Genomic DNA, 22196 nt, shown 5'->3' with positions numbered 1-22196 from the left:
GAAAAATAAATATTCTGGCTAGTTTGTTGCAGCCTGTATCAGTTATAAATATGTCTACTAAGTAAATTCTAAAAATACTTTAAAAAACATATTTGTTTGACAAATTGCTTAACAACCAGGAACTTTTCTTAGTTTACAAAATGTCTCCGAGGTTGTTCATTTGTTTCAGCATACAAAAAGAAATTTTCCTTCCCCATACAGTTAACCTTAGACTAATCATCCAGTTCTACCTGTGGTTACTTATACATAGCTTGTAGCTCAAGTGAAATGTTAGGAATTACTGTTACAATGCCAGCATACGCTTAGAGAGTTCTTTTATAATCCCTTGGACTTCCTGTGTGTTTCTTTTAGAGTCCGGGGACATAACAGAAATAATATTATACATTCTTCTACCTAACTCATTGTCTCAACAATAAACTGCTTGAATTTTAGACACAATCTAACTGTGAGAAAACAAAAAGCTTTTTTCAGATATTGGAGCCGGAGTTGAAAATAATACAATTTTACTGCTTAATGTTTAAGGTGTTGTAAAAGTTTTGAATTTTTGTTTAGAAAAATAATTACAGAAAGTTTATGCTGGGAGTCTGTTAGATTTAAACTAGCAAAGAATGGCAATGTCAGCTTAAGGTAGCCCTCAAAACATGTAATCCAAGATAAAATATCAACATCTAGCAACATCATTGGAAAATATCAAATGCAAGGCAGAAGTGAGCTTTGCCTATGCTCTACCTGGTGCTCCGACTACCAGGAGAAAAGCAAAACCCTTTTGCTAATGACCCTGCTAAGGGTTGAGACATGTGATTTACAGGGAACCTTGGCCCTATAAAGAAGAGAATGCCACAGAGGCACGTCTTTTTTTTTTTCAAAGTCATGTAATGGGAGCATGCCTGGAAAGTTGGGCTCTTCTGTATAGAACATTAAGTCATAAATCATCCATACACTCTCACCAATAAATCTTTTGCAATGAAAACCCTTTTTGATGCTCATTTGTTATTAATGACAAGTAGGACTTAATTCTGTTTGCTAACAATGGTGTTCCAATTTTATACATAACATTTAACAGTATAATGAGACATCAGTATTCAAGCAGATTCTGTGGCTTCTTTGGGCAAAACCACTGTAGACAGCTAATGCTGTTATGTGGATGCATTTGCCAATGCAATAATCAATCTAGTAAAGGTTAATACAGAAACTAGTGATCCAACATATTTTTGACAGGTGCATTCTTTTATTCATCTGATGCGGAAACCTTTACAAGAATTAAAGCCATCTTCTGTGTTTGTTCCATGCAAATGACTTGACAGAATTTCATAAAGTCAATGAAAAAATAATCTTTCTGTAAAGGCTTTTTATAAACATACTGTAAGTTTCGGAAACTGGCTGTTTCTTCAAACCTTTCGAAGAGTTTTAGTCACAAACTCTTTCATGCAATCTGTGTGTAAATTTTAATCATGTGGATTTCAAAATGTGATTAATCATTCATGCTACCGTTTTGGATTTTGGATTTTTGTTTTCATTTTTAAGGTTAGTCAAGCTTCATCAACATACCAGTGCTGAAGACCAGACAAAGACGGATTGTATCAAACTAACAGTCGTTTACATGCAGTTGGCTGAACTGGAGCAACTTCACTGCAGGGAGAACTGGCTGTGCAGCCAGCTGCCCTATGCCACTCAATGTGATTTCAGTTAAGCAGCCCAGGCAGTTTGCCATAAAGCAGTGAGCAGGCTTGCTTATTCTTGTTACCTGTTTGAAAGAAAGTCTGTTGACCTCAGATAGAGAAAGGAATTTTAAAGTGAATGAAATGAAGCCTGTTATTTGATGTATTTTCTGAGATGTGACCCATGTAATCGTTTCATGTTAAAATGGCATTGTCTTCGGATATGTGCATGGCATGCTCCTTCTTCCTCTCTCTGGCTTTCTTCTCTGTCTGTGTAAATTGTGTCATTCCACTGTAACTAAGGTCCCCAGTTCAAATGATTCAAATTATTAGTGTCACACATATGGACTCAGTAGTAGATTTACTCCTTCTTCGTAAAAATAACCACTCAATTTTGGTTGAAGAGGCAGAGCTAATAGTTTCAAAGCCTGTATTGTTTTAGAAGCTGTAGTTACAGTTTTGAAGGTCCTATGGCTAATTTGCTTTAACTGGTACCATCACTAGGCATTTACATATCCTGATAAATTGGGCATGCCAAGGACCACCGTGCCAAATTTATCACTATGCCTAATCAAGCAGCAGAAGGGAGAAAAAAACGAGTTTAATCATACATTGTACCTTTGTACTCTATTGTTTCAGCTATTTCAGTTCAGGTTTAATCTCTTTGTGTGTACTGCTCTGCAACACTGCCATTTAATTGTCTCACTTCAGAAAGCATTTAAAAAACAGATCGCTCATGGAACACAAGTGGTGTTAGAGAGCTCTCGAGAAGCCCATGATCTGGTTTCTCTCCATGCCGGGGATGTTGTATGGGTTACAATAAAAACAAAGCTGGGGAAAATTAGTGGCTTGCTTATCTGGGGCTCTTCCAGTCAAACAGCTGACATTGATTAAATCATTGCCAGTTCAGGGATGCAGTAATTTGCACTTTGAGCACATAACAGCCCTTAAGAATTGTGAGAATTGCCCAGGAGTTTTTTTATAACCCAAATTCAAATTTCTACAACCCTGCCTAGCATTTCTTTTATATTTTGAATAATTACAGGAATATTTTCTATAACTAGTGGATTTGATGACTGAAGATGAAATGTCTGTTGTATTAAGCAAAAAATGTAATTGCATAATTGGACACTGATTTTGTCCTGACTTGAAAAGTAGAATGTATAATACTTAATGTTTTGCCTAACTTCCACGAAGAAATCAAGCAGAATATTTTGATAGAAATGATGGTGTATGTTAAAAAGACATAGAATCTTCTCCCCAATAAAACATTGAAATCCTTTTGAAATGAAATGTAAAATAAACCGGGAAAGATGTTTATTCTTTACTTAACATTGATTATTTTTCAGTAAAGGTATCTCTTGAAATAAAATTAAAAACAAAACCTGTATGGATTGATTATTTCCAACATCTATTTTGGTCATCAAAGAAGCTGTGCATTATTGCAGTTGTTAAGAACTGAAAAACAGAATCCCACAGGATTTGCACCCCATGGAGCAAATTTAATGCTAGAAAAACATCCTGAGCATCTAGCAGAAATGACGTATTGAAAATAATGTTGTTATCAGGGGAATTATTCACCAGACAACGGGACTGACTTGGCATTGTTTTCTCCATTTAAGTGATAAAAACTTGGCAGAATTTACTGGTTGAATTGGCATAAACCATTTCTCTTTAAGTTTAAAGAAAAAAGAGTGTTTGCTTGAATGCAATCATTATCTTTCAATTTTTTTAATTAATCAAATCTGTTTTTGTGTGAACTTTTATTTATATTGATGTGATGTCAAACTGATAGAAGTTTCTTCTTTTTGCCATTACCTATTTTTCTATTTCAAGGGAGAAATCTAACTCCATTGTCAAATGTTGTCTTTATTATAGGCCCCTACCCCAGATTCATGCTTTCTTAAAGTGTGAAATCAAACCTTATGTATGTAAGTGTATACCTTACTGCATGTACAAGCACCATACATCAAACTTACAAGTGACACTTGTAGACAGTGCTATAGATGAGACTTGGGATTGGCTTTTATTAATTATTTAATCATGAACAAATCAGCTGAGAATTGTTTGAATTTAGTTCTTGGCCTGTGCTACGGTATACTTGCTATACGAATTCAAAGTCATTTGTGTTAATTCATTTGCGTATTTCCATAAAATACTGTAGCTTGCAGAAATGCATATTAAGATTACAGAAATGTGCCTAGTTAATATTGTTTTGTTTTTGTGCCGCTGCATACTTTTCCATGAAGTAACACCATTTTCCAATCATCTGAGCAAAAATAAACCTGTTTTTAGTGATAAATGACATACGCAATATTTTCATGCATATGATACCACTACAACTATCATACTTGTAAATGAATACTGATTATTTGTTTGCTTTTTTCCTGTTTTGTCCTTTGTTTGTACAAAAGTACATGCAATTAAGATTATCCCTTGGTGAACCAACTTAAAAGAAAATCTTGTTGCATTAAGTTATGGGCCTAAAATGATTTTTCAGCCACATTCTTGATTGATCTCCATTAGTGTTTAATTAAAGGGGAGCTGAAAAGTCACCATGTTCACAATCTCTTATCTGTACACATGCTCCATTAGGAACCAATGTAGACACAATTCATATAACTGCTTTGTCACAAAGAAATCGACCAAATCAGCCAAAAGAAGATAGATAGAGTTTCCAGTATTTTGCTTTAGAAGGTTATAATTAATATCTTTTGAACATGCTGATGGGTAAAAGAAGTATCCTGAAATATGTCAAATAAGAAAGTCAATAGAAGTTAAGGTTAGGTCCAATTGCACCACATGCTTGAAAATTACTGTTCGGAAGAAGAATGGGATATTACATGTCTAGGTTTTTAATGATCAAATAAATGCATTATAATTCAATCCATATGCTGTCAGCCTAGTAATTTATAAGTTCTTAGTTTGAGCACTGCAGCATAAAAGAAAAGCTATCAGTAATGTTAAAAAAGTTTCCATTTTTAAGCTGAAAGAAAACTATGTTGTATGTTGATTTGTTGGATTTTATATCTTGCACATGTATTTTTTGCTAAGGGGTCTTAGATTAGCCAACAACCTTAAATGTGGAACTCCTTTTCCTCACTTAAATGTGTTGCGGTCTTTTGGCCAGAGCTCTCAAATGAAGAACCCAAGTCAGTGCAAGTTGACTAGAGTCACATTGCTGAGTCCCCTGGGAAAGATTCAAGCTGCTGGATGTGGAAATGGTGTGCACTACATCCAACTCCAAGAGGATGCTGTACCTGCTGAAAGGTAGGCGAGAAGCTTGGCAATGATTTGATTAATAAAAGTATGAAATTTACAGGCAGAAAAGAATCTATAGATGTGATGAAGTGGAACATTTCTCATCAAACTGTGAACATTTTTGCAGATCCCTGAAGAAATATGGCTCAGGGAAGTTCCACCAGTGCAAATATGAGACTCTCTAACACAGAGTTGAGCTCAAAATGAGAAATTTGATGGCATGCACAGTGTGTGTCGCAAACCTAATTTCAACATCTAAAAGTGGATTGAATACAGTCTTTCATTTTGGGTAATTTAAATGGATTCAACATTTTTTCAGATTCTTCCTTTCATTCCCCAGATTGATGATATTTCTAAGATAATTGCAAACTGTAAAAAAAAACTATTTTCACCTTTGTAGTTTTAAGTGTTGCATTGAAAATCAACTCCTAGACCATTACATCAATATCTGCAGTATTAATTTAAGTGAAATCTTAATTGGAAATTTTAGTTTGGGAGTGTCTCTAGATTCTAAGCAAAGTCATTTTATGATGGCTGGTTTTGCTACTGTAATTTGATCAAGTAAAATGTCATTATAGATTTAAGTAAATAAATATGGTTAAAATAAAATAAGGCCTGATATAATATCATATATGCTTACTGTAAAATCTGTTAACGCAACCATATTGATGCACATGATTCATACAGTACAACTGTGCATGGGCAGGTAATAGCAATGCAAGATACTGTACTTTAGAAAAATGTAAGATGCACAGTTTTGTGGACACATCAACCATCATTTTCAACTAGGCTAGAGCCAATCTAAAGTTTATATGGAAGATGATTTAAAGCTCGGCTAAGAATTATTTTTTAAAATTGACCTTTACAAAGGAATTTTGAAAACACTTTAGAAAGTTATCAGTATGATCTAGAGACAAAGAGACATGGTTCAAGGCCCAACACTGGTTGAAAATTAAGATGTGCCATCAGAATCTGTACGTCAGTGGATAAATAGACCTGTATTATAGCATTATAAAGTTCGAGCATTTTAATGGAATATTTTAAGGATAATTGAAGGAATATAAAAATATCTTTTTAAAAATGATGTCTCTATCAGAACAACCTCTGTGAGTCCAAGACACTGTTTAAACATTCTGTACATGAACAGTTTAAGGTTTAATCTCCACTAAACTGCAGGATTCTGAGATAGGGTCTTGTAGTGTGCATTATATCCTAGCACAGTAACAGTGTGCTTACTAAAGAATGCCTCACAGCAGTGGTCCAAGTCAGAAATGGTTAAATACCCAGATGAATAAAGGGAAAGAGTGTTGCTTTCCTTTGAAATCACAGGCTTTGTTTTACCAGATGACACATACATTAGTACTGATGTCAGTCAAGTGTGACTGTCAGCCATCTTCAGCACAATCAGAAAGGGATACTTCAGGGTTTAAGAAAACAAACAGGTAGAGGCTGTTAAATCAGTTCAGCCACATTTGATATTGCACCCTTACCCTGATCATTATTTTGCATGCAGCTTCAGAATTGTGCAGTCCTTGAGAGTGCTTATTGTAATTCTAGCACCGTTAAGTCAATGTAGTTTATTTTTTACAGCAAAAAAATAACAGTGTCTCTGATGGCCTCTAATTCTCCAATGCCTTAGCAACCCTGAAGCCACCTAGTAGCTGGATTATAGACATCTGACAAGAATGCCCAGTGCTGTCAGTTTTTGTGATGTAGGGAATCCCATTCTATAATTGACAACATGTTGAGATGCTGAGAAACTAATCATTTGAGATCACTATCCACTCCCATGTTGGCCCTTGTAAGCCTTATGGACAATGGCTTGAGGGCAGATTCAGAAGAGTGGTGAAATGTAACAGTTTATTAACTGGATATGTTTACATCAGGGTATTGGCAAGTTACAACATTTATACTGATTGAGCAAAAATTAAAATATTGAGGTGTTTGGTGGCTGGTTATCCAAGATCATGATATATGATAATAATTGTAGCCTTGTTATTTCCAAAGTTTAAATTCCAATTATAATAAGTACTTAATGTTATGTTCTTCAAAGAAAATAATAGTTTTTTAAAGTTTGTGAATTGTAAGTGAAAACATGATCTGTATATCAGTCTATTCCTATGGAGTTCTTAGTTTTTCTTCTTTGTAAAGCTCTGATAATGTTTCACATCTAAAGCTAGCCATTATTTTTAGAGCTATAGGATTTCAGGCTAATCTTGAAATTAACCTCTACATTTAAAACTGATTTGAAAAAAATGTTTAAGAACTGGTGAAATAGGAGGAACTAAGTAGAAATTTCGACATTGTACTGCTAGTTACAATCTTCAGACGGGCGTCACCAGTGTGAGAAGAAAAAGCAGTGAGAAAACAGTTCTGTTTTTAAAAATGGACTATTTCATTGCAGTCATAATTAATAGAAGTGTTGATATTACCTATTACTAAAAATATATCAAAAACCGTTCAAAATTATCATGATTAACAATTTAGTGTCTCATTTCTGTTATGTAAAATGAATGTGAATTTGACTTTTATCTTTGAGAAATATAATATTTCCATACAAAGTCAACACAAAAGGATGCTTATCTAATTCATTTTACTGTATCTGTCTAATTGAGAGATTTGTAAAGCAGAATGTAGCATTTGGTGGACAAAAACATAGAAAAAGTATTCACAATTCTTAAAATAGATTACTACAAAATAACCCAATCCCGCTAAAGAGGAAATGTGCCTTTTTAAAATGTATGGTAGTCTCTTTAATTTATGTAAACATATTAATACCCTTGTATATTACATTGCAAACGTATGTCAGCTGCCCTGCTTTTTCTATTTATTAAAATTTTTCAAGCAGTAAAAACATTTTACTTGTTAATGAGGGGAAGTGAAAAAATTAATGATATAGAGCTTGGATCCTCCAAGATGTCTCCTTTAACCATGCACAGCCAGCCTTTTTTTTTCTTACTGAACATAGTTTAATTTCTGTGTTAAGGTTCAGTAAGCAAATGCAAATAGATTTAATGATTTGCATCAGTAGATCATTTCTCAGTTTAATATCCTTTGCTATTTTGGTCAAGGACTTTTTTTCATTTTGGAAGCTTCCACTATTTCCTAAAGCAAAAATTAATAATATTGGTAACATTAAGTTATGGCCAAATGAGGAGCATGAGAAATTTATCAAGCAGGTACAGTACAAATGGTCAATCATCATTCCTATCCAGGTTAAAGATAAAGAGACAAAGACAGTTTATGGAAATGACTTGCTTTTATTGAAAAACATATCAGTAATTTTAACTAACATTTTGTTTAAAAGGATTTTATTATGGTCATAACCCATGTTTGAATGTCAATCTGAATTGCTTCAATATGAGTGGAAATATTTTATTTGGAAGGTTTCTTGCCAGTCTTATGAAATGATATAGTCAACCTATATTATATCTTGTTTCTTGTTACACTTTGTCAGCTTTAAGAGCCAACATATTTTAGTAATTGAACTTGATGATCAAAACCCCTAAAGGTGAATTGTCCTAGTGTGGTTTCAATTAAATAAAAACAAAATCAGCTGTTTTTGACAAAGCTTGAGGTGTAGATGTGAATGTGAATGTTTTTAATTATTCATACATTTTAAAATCCAACAGTTTTAGGATAACAAGAGGAAAAAGTGACACTTTAAGGATTAAACAATACAATTTTCTACATACCGCATACATTTGCTTAGGTTAGTTAGCTTATTGTTTGCTGTTTATATGTTATGTTCAAGAGTTTTTTTGTATGTTTTCTCAATAGCCACGAGAAAAATGCTTGATAGTCTTAAGCTAGGGAGGTATGTTGTTATTAGAGCCAGGAAAGACCATTTATTGCTTCATGGATTATTGTCTAATGAGAACCAATGACATTGTCAATTTTCCTTTATGATTAATAAATCTAAAAGCCCTTCATGAGTCAAATTATTAAAAAAAATATACTGAATTATTTTAGAGTAGAACAAAAAACGTCAATAGATCTTATTCTACAACTTTAACTAAGTTTTGCCTAAAGAAGATCTAGTGTGGTTTTTTTTTTCCGCTTAGGGGGATAAATATTAATTGGGAACAAATCCATGTAATTGCTATACTTTACAATCCCATTAACCAAAACAATCCAATGCCAATTTATTTGCACTTCTTAAGAGCACACAAGGCAAGGATACTGACATTAAACCAACCTTCTTAATAATATACTATATATCTGTTTGATGTTTTTTTCATACTAATTCCTTTCTAAATGACAACACATACACTTCTTAAAAATGCTAATATTTGAGGCAAGCACAAGAGCATTTCTGAGGATTCTGCAAGTACTTGACACAATTAAGATTTACAATGCATCAACTTAGCCATCATTCCCTTAAGTATTAATTTGAACTCTACCAATAAGAAACCGAACAAAAGTGGAAATATGAGTAGTATTCTATGAAAGGTCAATTGTTAAAAAGGCAGTGGCTGACATTATGTGAAAAAGGTGCCTACATTAATCATTGCAAAATTGTCATGCAAGGATTTTTACCAATATATACTACCGAACCTTAGGATATTGTGTTTAAAGTTGTATTGTGCAAGTCTGTCACATGAAACAGTAGAACAAAAATATTCGGTGTTAATCAGGATTTCCTTTTGAATTTGCAAATATACTTGTGTGATCTGTAGTGTATGTGTAATTGCACACATAATTTAAATAAAGGGTCGGTTACTATGTTTAAGGTTGCTGAGATGTGTGAAGTAGAAAAGGCATTTTCAGCCTGCAGTTTTGTATAATAATTTAACAATCTGCTTAAAGAGTTTAGCAACATAGTCACAAGAATTGTTAATTATAAAAATTTTAAAAATGAAACTTGCATTGCTGGAATTGTAATTCCCAAATGTATTCTTTTGTTGCTTTTGTAAATTAGCTGAATAGCTAATTAAATGAATTTATAAATGGGTGTAAGGATTTTTATAATTCTAAGTGTGCTGAAAGTCTCTAGTGATTGTGAGGATTTTAGGCTTCTAAGGAGTGAAAGCTCATAATGATTGTAAGCATTTTATTTCTTCCAACTTTTCAAACTGCTTTTGTTGAAAGATTGGGAAGTCTAGCAGATGCATACTAGGCAGATAAACTGGGGCACATAAGCCATTTAATTTGTGATAAAATAAGGGTGTCAATCAGAATTGACCTTAAACTTTATAGGTATAATAATAATACAAACAGGATGAGTAGACATGAAAAGGGGGCTCCTGTGTGAACCAAGATGGCAACGTGATCGCCATTTTTTTTCTTCGGCCTGTAACATTAACTCCTGCTGTTTAAAAACTGTTTTGGCCAATTAATTTCAGACATGGTAAGTATCATTCTAGTGAGTGTACCATTAACATCTGACACATTGTCGTTCCTGTGTGTACCAAGATGGCCGCATGGCTGCCAATTTGTTCTCATAGCTCAAACTGCCCCTGTCTTGGGGGAACTGCTGCACTGATTGAATTGGAATTTGGCAGATTGCACAGACAACCAAAGCTGCTTTTGATTTGCACCTCGCAAGTTGCTGTGATAATTTTCCTACCCACACCGGGTCATTAACTGATTGGCGAAATGTGGCATCTTACACAAACTGCTCATGTTCATGGACTGTTGGGCCAATTAAATCTAAACATGGCAGGTTTCATTCTAGTGGCAGTGCAAACTGACAAACATGCTCTGTACCATTAACTGCTGTTCTTCAAAATCTGTTTGGTTAATGAACTCCAAATTTGTAGGTATATTTGTAGTTTCCCTGTGGTTTATTCACACTCATGTTGCTGAAGTACATGGGCAGGAACTTCCTTTTGAAGCCTTCAAAAATGCTAACAATTTCCATTTTTTTAGCTCAGCTTTAAACTGACCCTGTTTGAAGACTATCTATCCAAGAAACTTCAAAAGCAGGTATACGGAGGACAAATAACCCATTTAGTATGTGACAAGAACTGCGCCAACCCGGGTGACAGCCTAACCTGTGTATATGAAGAACCTTTCCAAAACCGCTTCATTAATTGAAATAAAGTTGAGCAAAACTAGCTTCAGATTTGTAGCTGAAAAGGTGCTACAATAATTTTTACACTCACCTTGCTTTTGCAAAATGTAACAAATATCGCTAGATGCTCCTTTTCAAAATCTTTTTTTCCCCCAGTTATCTCCATGCTTGGTGGTATCATTGTAGTTAATCACCCATTGACCACCATTGTCAGTTGCACTATTGTATTTTGAACCTTCAAACTGCTCTTGCATTAAAGCTGTAACTGACTAGTTTGGCAGATATTGTGCTGAACATTTGACAAGATGTGCTTTAAGTCCTGTTTTGTGGGCTTTTATTATTTAAGATAACTATGACTTTCTTGAGGTGGCACAGTGGAGTACTGGTTAGCATTGCTGCCTTGCAGCACTGGGGCCCTGAGTTCAATTCTATACCTGGCATGCTATCTGAGTGCAGTTTGTATATTTTTCCGATGTTAGTGTGGGTTTCCTGTAGGTTCTCTGGTTTCCTCCCACAGTCCAAAGACATACTGGTAAGTTAATTATCTTCTGGGAAAATTTCCCCTGGTGTGAGTGTGTGTGTGTTTGTGTTGGTGTGTATCCTGCAATCGACTGGTGTCCCATCCAGGGTGTAGCCTGCCTTGCACCTGTTGCTTGCCGGGATAGGCTTCGGTTCCCCTCTGACCCTATATTGGATAAAGTGGCTAGAAAATTGATGGATGGATGACTTTGCTCTGTGCAGTGCTTTTAAGATTATTGTATGACATGTTTTCTTTTTCAGCAGGACACATTATCCAATCAGCAAATCTTTCTGTTGAATGAGGTTTTTGTTTCTCTTTGAATCAGAGATACAAATAAATAGAGGGCAATGTACACAAATAGAGACTGCATCCTTGTTAAATGCCACCTTGGTGACTTTTCATCCTTTAACAAAGGTACCTTTTTACATTTTTTACAGTACCTGTTTTTGTTTTTAGGAAAATATAGTTTTTTAACATTATTTTGTATGGCCCAATTGTGTGTTCTTTGGTTTGCTTCCAACGTAAGTAACATACAGACATATGCATACAGCCTGCACATATATACCAATAAATAGACCATTCCCAAGTTAAATGAACAACAAATAATTTCTGGTACATAGAGACAAGCTTAATTAATGCATCTCTTTGTATGCAGTATGTCCTGTTTCACACTCTTCTTGTACCAATACTAATTTCAGGGTAGCCATAATCTTACTGCACAAATTCTAAAATACAATGATAGAATTATACATTGCTATCACTGCGTAACTGTAGGCATGCAAAAAACTTTATTTTTTATACTTTACTGTTCCACTGTGTTGTTTGTTTCACTTCCACCAATCTTTTGAAGTTGAAGTATCATTTGTTTTAACTGGTCAAAATATTATTTTTACCAGTATTAATCCATCATTCATTGTAATCCCTCTCTGGTTTGGTCTATACAGAGTAGATACAAACTGCAAGGTCTGCAGTAAATGTTATTCCATGTGTTTTTTACTGTAATGACTTATTTTTTGTCTAATGGCTGTTTGTGCTACATTGAGTTAGGGTATGGGTTGCTTAACATAAATGATTACGTTTGCTTATGATTAAAAGCTTCTCTTGTAAAAAAATAATAAAAAGTACTGTATAGGAAACTTGTAAATTATTTTGTTGTTAAAGTTCTCTGCTTCATTACCCACAATAATACATATATAGAAAGTCATTGTCTAAGAGTTAGAGACAATGAAATGAACTGTATAATACCGTTCTTACTTGAAAAATTAAATACCAGATGAAATGTTCAAGAAACAGTTTAGCATGCAAATTGAACCCCTGCAATGAATTCTGCAGATGGTATTTGTTGCTGTAGGCCAAATGATATGCCACATGCCATCATTAAATGGCATAAGGAACTACCAATTGATATTCTACTTATGCCATATTATGAAAGTCATCATATTTATCCTGTAAGTTGCATGTGAACCCAAAGAATGACCCTGTCACCTCTGTGCCCCCTATTCCCATTCTTACTTACCCATCTATTTTATTGGGTGGGGCTGTGTTAGTACTTTAGAAAAAGCAGTCACTACAACTTATAATTTGGAGGAAATCCAAATTCTGGTTCATGTTGTTTAAAATTGTAAAATCACATATTACGCTATTTTGTAATGCAACTATAAAGCTCCTTTTAATGTATTTTTTTCTTTAAAAATTGTCCTTTTACATAAATAAACATGCTATATAGTTCTAATCCCAAACTAATTTAAAATGTATTCTGTGTGTAAAAATATCTGTTACTGTGGCATGTGCCTACTGTAAGTTTCTTTAACTTTAATGGATGATCTGCTATACCAAAGTAGCGTACTTGTGACAAATTGAAGTGTAATCACTTAAGTGAAAGTCACATGGGAATTAATGAAACTTTAAAGAAGGAATTACCATAAAATATGCATCATGGATAAAACCTATCATAAAAAGTAGGTTTTGAGTTAGAACTCAAGTAAATGCTGTGATTTTATTTTTTGTGGAAGCGTTTTAAACTTTTAACACAGTTGATATGTGTTATCCAGTGTAAGCTTTTGTAGGTAAAATTAGATTTAAAAAGTGCTGACATCATAAATAGAATATAAACCATAAAATAATACTAATCTTAGTTGAATGATAGTTGAATGCCATTCTATAAAGGTTTTACAAAATAATCAATGAAAGAAAGAGTTTCACAGATTGTGCCGGCATAGTGCTGTTTCCTAATTCTGCAAGTATTCTCCCTCCCCCAATCTGTAAGTATTCATCCCATTCTTCCATCAACTTTTGTATTCTGAATAAGTAGGCATATGTCACAGTTCTCAGCACATAGCCTAGGAGCCCAATGGGTACAGGCCGTATGGTAATTCAGATGCTAAAGAACAATGGTGTAGAGTGATCCAAGATTATAGCCTTTTTTCTGTGCATCTAATCAAGCCTATATCATCAGACTGCAAAAAACAGATTACTTACAAGTTTAATACAGCAAGCTATAACACAGGCATGTTGCATGTTTTTCCAGACATTGTATAAAATAAACTTTGAGTATATTTTTTGCTGTATTATTTGTTACTTTTGTAAATCACACATGACTCCCCTGCCTTGTCATTAGAGCGTTATTTTTTAATATCAGGTTTTCCTTAAATTTGTTTTTTATGCAGATATCCAACATATTTATTGAGTGATTGATTTTATTTATGGCTACAATTTAATGCAGATTTAAAGAATAATATGGGCTGTCAGGTACTATCCTCTGCCTGATAATCACAAGTCTATCATTTGGTAAACTTATTACAGCAGCTGAAAGCCCACGTATATTGCTTTTTATATTAGTAACCCAGATAATTTAAATTTATTGGGCTCAAATCACTGTAGGAGTCAGAGAAGAAATATTGACTGAATGTATCTCATAAACTAGGCTATGTTTTGATAAACTCTATTCAGTGTATATATGTGCATATGTATGTATATTCAAATTTTCTAATCTGTTTTTCTGGTTTCTCAAATTCTCTTTTATTTACTTGCAGGAGACACATTGTAGAATTAAATGCTACATTTCAAGAATATATTAGAGTCAGGTATGATAAAAAGCACAAGCAAAGAAGGTTAGTAATAGAGGAAGAAAAACTTTTGATGATTTACAAACATATAGATTTTAACAGTAATACTGTGGTATTATAGCAGGTTATTTTGTGTTCAAGAGCTGCATTTATCACAAAAATGATGATATACAAATCACTTCTATATCACAGAATGTTCTTGGTCAAAATTGGCTGGAGGCAAGTGATATCTTCGAGTAAACAGTATATGAAGACCATATCTTAAAATGATAGATCACCTAATTTTGTTCTGACAGAGGTTTTTGCCGCAACAAACATCTGTCATTGAAATACCAATTCACAGATACATAAGCCAAATTGTGGAGGTTTGTCAAACCAGCACTTCCAGCAATTAGAAAAACATTATGCGACATTCAGTGTTTTTTTAATATTTAAATATTTACTTGTCTACTTAAAGGTTTTAATGTTGTTCTTAAAAATGTATTTTTAAAAGAGGATTCTATATTGTACTCTTTCTCTTTAAATAAATATATCTTAAGATGTATACACAACTTTTCTTAAAAAAAAATTCAAACCAGGTAATAAAAAAGATTTCTTCTGAGACCTGATCAGCTGAGTGACACTCGAATGATGAAGTTCGGTGTCAAGGGATTGTCATCTGACATATAACCTTTCATTATTAGCTGATGTGAACATTTTGTTGGCAGTATTTAAAATGATGTGCTTTGCAGAGTTTCATTACACAGATGATGAGATGTCATGCAAATGGTGTTTTTCATAAGATCTTAGAACTACATTTTGTAGAAAATAATCATGTTTGCTTTTATTTCATTTTACAAAAAGATGTATACAGTAGCTGGATGAATACTGTTAAGATTGTGATGAGAATGTTGCTTGAAGGAAGTATGTTTAATTCTGACTAATTATTAAAAGATAGTAATGTACAGAATATTTTAATATCTGCAAATGCGTAATAAAGAATCTTGTAAGCTGCATTAGGCATTACTTTAAAAAATAGCATAAAAATGTGTCTAACATTTAATAACCACATGCCTTGCAAAGTACAGCATACATCCTCCAATTTGAAACGCAATACTGAGGAAAAAAGAGTGTCTGTTTCAGTATTATACTTCATGTAGGTCTCAATAATTTTATATTGTAGTCTGTGGTCTCTTGTGGTGACTTCCTCTAGGGCAGTGTGCAGGTACACTTAAAGCCATCTATCTCCATTTAGCCATTTCCGGCAGTTCATAGAGGTGTAGACAGGTCTTGCAATTTTTTACCCACTGCGGGGCACTAAAATGTAACATGTGAAGATATAAGAAACAAAGTAGTGGTGCGGGCAAACCTTATATTTTTTAGACAAGATATTACAATATTAGTGATCCGTGGATCTGCAAAAAAAACTCAAAAGTATTAGTGAGTATGAACTCAATGATGTCACAAATATGGGATTTATTGACTGATAATCTGTATTTGTTTGCATTAATACCAAACTGTATTTGTTACCTTTTTATCTGAATTCATCTTCATACATTGTTAATGACATGTCAGATGAAGGTCATTGCATTTTGTTCTAGTTTTCCTGAGCAGAGCTTGAACATCCCAAGATCTTAATAGGACTTTAGAACTTTTTATAGTAAAAATATCATAACTAGCATTGTGTGTTAGGTTGATTATTTGCTTTGAGCCAATGTGACTATTGACCAGAGATCCAAAACCTTGAATAAAGGACACATTTATTGTTATATTGTCCATTTCTGCAAGGCACATATAGAAATCAGTTCACTCCTGTGTTTTTTGTAATGGAGGATTACAGTAGGTGTTCATTTATTTGTAAACATAAGTCTTTCACATTTACTCTGATTCATTTTGGCACTTATTGTTTTTAATGTAGGAAAGCAATTAAAAGGCAAACCAAATATTACGATGTGTAGTTAAAAGTATCAAATTTAAATTAATGGATTTTATGTTCAAATTCAATATGTCGAAGACCTCAGTGAGAATACCATGTCCAGTGAGGAGCTATTAGATGCTATTTGGAACCACTAGGACATGAAGTTCAGTCCCACACACCATTATTGCCTTTTACTGTTAGTATTGGACTGAGGAGAGTTAGTATTTTGGCTAACGGGTATGTATTGACCTGTAAGAAATGTCTTGGAAGTATTTACTCAATGTTTGTGTACATCTACTTGAAACATTAGCTGAGCTGTCATCAGCATATCAGAAAATTGTGTGTAATTGTTATCTCTCTTCCCCATGAAAGTGTTTTTGTATATTGAGCATAGAGTTTGTTTTTTTATCCTCATGAATGAAGATTCATGAAGCACTGAAACATATTTATGGTTTTATTAATTGTGTATTAAAAAGTACAGAAGTTTAAAGATGGGGAGACCCTGATAATACTTCAGATTCTGAAGAGTATAGCAGAGAATTCTGCAACCAAGTTGCGAGTTGACTGGATATTCCTTGTAGACAGACATGTATGTTAGGGCATAAGAAGTGACCTACAGTAAGTATTAGCACACATTGTTGAGAAGATCCTCCAAGAATACTTGCAGTGCATGCTGGACTTTGTGAATACTCAACAGAAATGTTTTAGATTTAAAACTTAAAGAACCATACGACTTCCATCTCTTCTCATTTCAAGAGTTACACCATTTTCTATATTGTCAATCGTGTATTAACCTCAGGATCAGAAAGTATGGATGCCCAAAACACTGTCATAACATTACCAAGCCAGCGTTGAACAAATTGTTTCACAGTTGAGCGGTGGACCTATCTTTAAATGTATAAACATTTATCAATACTAAGTTGTTGATAAATTGTGTGGTGTATTTTGTGTCTTGTATATGTGAGAATAATTGATAGAACAGTTGCTTATATTCACAACATGCTTAAAGACTTTGTAAAAAGAGTAAAATTTATCTGTAAGTAAATAAATGACAGTAAACATATATTTGTCATCTGTAGAAAGGATATATATTGAAGATTGCAATCTAAAACTTTAGTGTGGAGAAGCCCAAAAATGTATTTAGAATCTGATGATTTTACTGTCATAAAAACATTCGCCTAAAGGTAATTTATTAAGTACTTTGTATGCAACTTTGCAAAAACAATGCAACTGTGAAATAAAATGGCAGTTTATTCTTTAAAGAAATGTGTGCTTTTATATAAAAAATCCTGAAGCTGTTGCCAAGGTAACTTGAAGGATAGGATACACAATTAAACAATCTCATGTCAGTCTTTACTTAGCATCATCTCATATACATATACATGTATGCTTTCAAAATAAAAAAGCCAATGATTCATAAGCACAGAAAAGTACATTGTGTGAATGTCAGGAAAAAAAAAAAAGTTTTGAGTTTTGACTGTATTGCTTTAGTCATATGTAAAGTGATAAAGTGCCCATAAAAATGATAAATGTTGTTATTAAAGATGGAAAAATGCACTTGAATGACATTCTTTACATATCTCAACTGTCAACATTTCTAATCAAATCATCCAGCCTTTTTGCCTCTTAACTGATACAAGCAATATTTCCTGTAATAAACACCCCTAAGTCTAATGAGAGCCCTGAAGGCAACTTCAAATGTATGAATTCATTATAGTTGAACAACATAATCTGCAGGGCAAAGATCTCTGCAACCAAGCTATGGTGTCTGGTGAAAAATGTTATACATTTTGTTTACAACGTATTGCCACAATTTGAAGTATGGTACGTTACTGTTGTACATAAGATGGGGAGACATAATGGAGGGAAAATCAAGGAGGCAATCTTTCATTTTGTTCTTGTATGAAAAATTCAAAAGACGGAAATCTCACCCAGAGAAATTTTGCAAGCATATTATTTTCCAATGTTTCGATCAATTTGTCTGTCAACCATGCTGAGAGGTGGAAGGGGCCAGCGAAAGCAATTTAGCTTGTGAGGTCCTAAATAGAAATGTTTTAGGAGCTCTTGTCACATGCTGTATTAGAGCTGGAGTATTTTTATTTCTTGGTAATATCATGAAGTGATATTGGTATCAATCATTCTAGACTAACTATAAGTACATTACACACATTTTACTTTTCCAAATATGAATCAGCAGAACTATACTTAAATTATTTTCTAACAACAACAGCAAAACCCTTACTTGGAAAAATGAGCTTGTTAAGTTGAGTCTTGCATGGAACACATCTCTGCGCATTTTAATTGATTGCACCCGAGTGACTTGAAGCAGTTATATCTTGCATAACAATGTTACAGACTTTGTAAATAGTTTGTTTTATAGCTCATGCACTGCCTTCTTATTTTCCATCATTAATGGACTTTATCACCAGGAGTTAATAATTAATTTATAAGCTATACTGTATTATCTGTGTGTATATATATATACTGTATATGATGAACAAAAGAAATGCTTCTGATTGAAGGTAGTCTTAATGTTACTTTTAATTATATAAACTTCTGATTGCTTTGATTTTTTGGACACAATGTTTAACATATGTACTTCATCATACTTTATTACAGTTTCATTATACCTTAAAGGCTTCTGGAATAAGCTAGTTGTGATTTAAATAGAGCAACATTTAGTTAGATATGCTAACTTTCTATATTGAGAAGATTGTTAATGTTTATCGTAATTTCCCACAGAACTTGTATGTGTTAATCTATCATTAATGTTAATGTTTCTTTATTAGCCCTATACAATTTCTTGCATTAGGAATTCGTCTTTTTTCGCATACCCCAGCTTTTTCTCCATGGAGACACAGACACGGAGAGAAGCTTGGGGTCAGAGCGCAGGGTCAGCCATTGTACGGCGCCCCTGGAGCAGTTAGGGTTAAGGGCCTTGCTCAGGGGCCCAACGGAGTAGGATTCCTCTGCCGGCCGCGGGATTTGAACCGGCAACCTTCCAGTCACAGGCGCAGATCCTTAGCCACAGAGCCACCGCTCCGCCATCTCCCATTGGAGATGATGTGCAAGATCTCCAACATCCTTTTTGTTTGTTTTATTCTTGCTATGATAGTTTGACTCAAATGGGGTCAAAGGTTCATTCAGCAATGCATTTACAAGGATATTAAGGTAATTAGGAGGAGCCAAGTAGCCTAATTCAGTTATATTGAACATTTTTCACTATGGTTGATATTGTGCATATTTTTGTGAAATTCAGAATTCTTTAGTGGAAAGGCTAGTACTTCGTCATATTTTTTTGTAGTTAGAAATATTAATGTTTTTATTTGTAAATTTATAATTCTTCTATATATTCTTTATACATTTCCAAACATTGTGTAACATCATCTGAGTGTATTCAGATATGTACAAAAACTTTTATTTTGGTTTAAGGACCTTATATTGCAATACATGTTGTACTGAGCACCTTCTGTAATAAAAAAACAGAGTTCAAGCATTGTCACAGTTGTATATTACAGACATGGAAATTCCCAGTGGTTCATTGGTCCGTGACCAACAGAAATCCCTTCAGACCAACAATTAATCAGGCTCTAGTGAACCTTTGACCAGCCACAATTGCAGCTATCACATCAGTTGAAAAGTCAAGAAGCAGCCCTCACTGTTGTTCTTTTTAAAGGACAATTGTACAAATGAGTTAATGCTTTTTTCTGTTTAGTACCTCATTTATACATGAGTTTCTTTTTGCTCATTTCTAAAAGTAGCTGCGGGACTGAAAAACACTTGACCCATTGTTATTTCCCAATAGAACAATGTTTAATATTTGATGGCTGAAGCGTAAAAAAAAGTTTAAGCCGTTTAATTAAGACAGTTTCTTTCCGCGTTAGGTGTAGTACAGTGGCAACTCTACAGTATGTGCATCTATTTCCCAAATGGACCATACAGTATTTTGTTGGTTCTGTGTAATTCCTTTCCAGGCATCCCCTTAACATTATGAATTATTCCCAAAATGACAAAATACTAACTTTTTAGACTTTGTGAAAATTATTTAAAATTGTTTTGTAATCATATTCTAATATGTATTTTTATTGCTAAAGCTGAAAGGTGTGGGGAAATATATTTTATGATGAACTGTCTGACTATCATTGTAATGTCATACAGTGAAATGCGTGCAGAAAAATAACTTTCCAGGCAAAAAATATTATAAATGATCATTTTGAATGAAGATTTAATTTTAGTTCTGTGTATTCACACTATTTTGGTGAAATGAAACGAAAGTGTAAAGTTTCATAGCTACTTAAGTAACAAAATTATGCTAGGAAGAATACTGCACTTACTGTAAAGCATTTATAAGGCAGCAGAACAGATACTGACCTTAAAAATACCTGCTCTTGTCCTATCAGTATTATAATATTTGATGTGTGATAAGGTCATATACCAAATAACCTAAGTAAGACTTAGCTTCACAGCTCTAATGTGCTAGATCCATTACACATTGTGTGTCTAAGAGGGTGTTTGTGTGCATGTGTGTATTTCTGCAGTACGTGTTGTAATTGTGAAAGGAACCAATGGAGTTTTGCAAGTCAAGGGTATTTTTACAAGCAAACAGTATATATTTAAAATCAAAGTCAAGGTTACAGGACAGTTGCTTCCCTGCAGGTAAGTAAAAATGCCCTTCTATTGACTGTCTTTTACCTACCCAGTACTGACTTCCCTGTAGCTGACTGACTTTGTAAATAACAGAAAGGCATAATTCTATTCAGGGCATTAGAGTTAGAGATGCTGGACTCTTTTTCCCATTCCCCATCCCCTCAAGCTAACCTGAGGCAGGTTCAGATGTACTATATTTTAAAATGTATTATGACTAGTCATCATTGCTTTCCATTGTAAATGCTACATTTGCCACACCGTAGAGCATTTGCATGATTCTTCGTTGGCTGGAACATTTTTTCCGTTAGATGAGAAACTGTGAGGTTTTCTATGGTTTTAATGTGTCAGTTTGAGAATGATTTCAAACATGTTTACGTGATTAGGGAAAACAGGGGTCCTGGCACTCTGTTAGCATTAGGTAACAGCAAATCACACTGGAGATTCAAGCAGTACTTTGTTTGTATTGTGTCTATTTTTGCAAGGGTTTTTATATAATTTGACATGTATTATATAGTAATATCTAATTAAATACAGAACTTTTTTTCTTTAGTAGTATTTACACATTTTTTTCAAGGAAGGTCTTGTTACTAATTCAATTTTCAGAGTATAGAGTGCTAGAAAGTATCCTAGAAAGTATCATACAGCTAACCATTTCTTGCTATTTTTTAATACCAGAGAGAGGTAATGGTAAGTAGAGTTGCCTGAAATGCAGTTAGGTCCAGTTGGAAGATGTTTGCTCACTATGTGCTGTAAAACTCTACACAGAACTACTGGACTGATTTTCTCTCGAGATTTGTTGATATATCTTCTCTCACTATTCATGTTAAGTTACACTCAGCATTAAAGACAAGTAACTGCACATGTGTGTTACTTTCTAAAAGAAAAAAGGAACCTGTATTTGATTATTAGTGCAATTGTTTTCCTGTTTTGTATGCATCAGAACATCATGTACAGCACAATACAGTGCTTGCGTATCAGTGAATCAATTCATGGCCTTTTTTGTAAGCAGGCATTGCATATCTTGTGATGGTTTGTAGACATCGAGTTTTAAGTTTTGGCTGGGGATTCACTTGCATAATCTTGGAATAGAACAATTGCTGGCATCATTGCTGACAGTCTGAAGAAGTACGTT

General features: G+C 33.8%; 1 protein-coding gene across 3 annotated transcripts in view; it reads left to right on the top strand.

Annotated features, from left to right (window-relative positions):
• Window positions 1-22196, top strand: part of mgmt (O-6-methylguanine-DNA methyltransferase) — an 86639-nt gene that overhangs the window by 8320 nt on the left and 56123 nt on the right. For all 3 annotated transcript variants that reach the window (XM_088635074.1, XM_088635072.1, XM_088635071.1), the window contains exon 3: window positions 4789-4928. In XM_088635074.1, coding sequence (XP_088491200.1) covers window positions 4789-4928 — 140 coding nt within the window. The remainder of the gene's footprint in view (window positions 1-4788; window positions 4929-22196) is intronic.

The sequence above is a fragment of the Lepisosteus platostomus genome, chromosome 6 (genome assembly GCF_059453375.1).
Source record: "Lepisosteus platostomus isolate fLepPlt1 chromosome 6, fLepPlt1.hap1, whole genome shotgun sequence".
NCBI classification, from domain to species: domain Eukaryota; kingdom Metazoa; phylum Chordata; class Actinopteri; order Semionotiformes; family Lepisosteidae; genus Lepisosteus; species Lepisosteus platostomus.
This window is presented reverse-complemented; position numbering and strand designations above follow the sequence as displayed.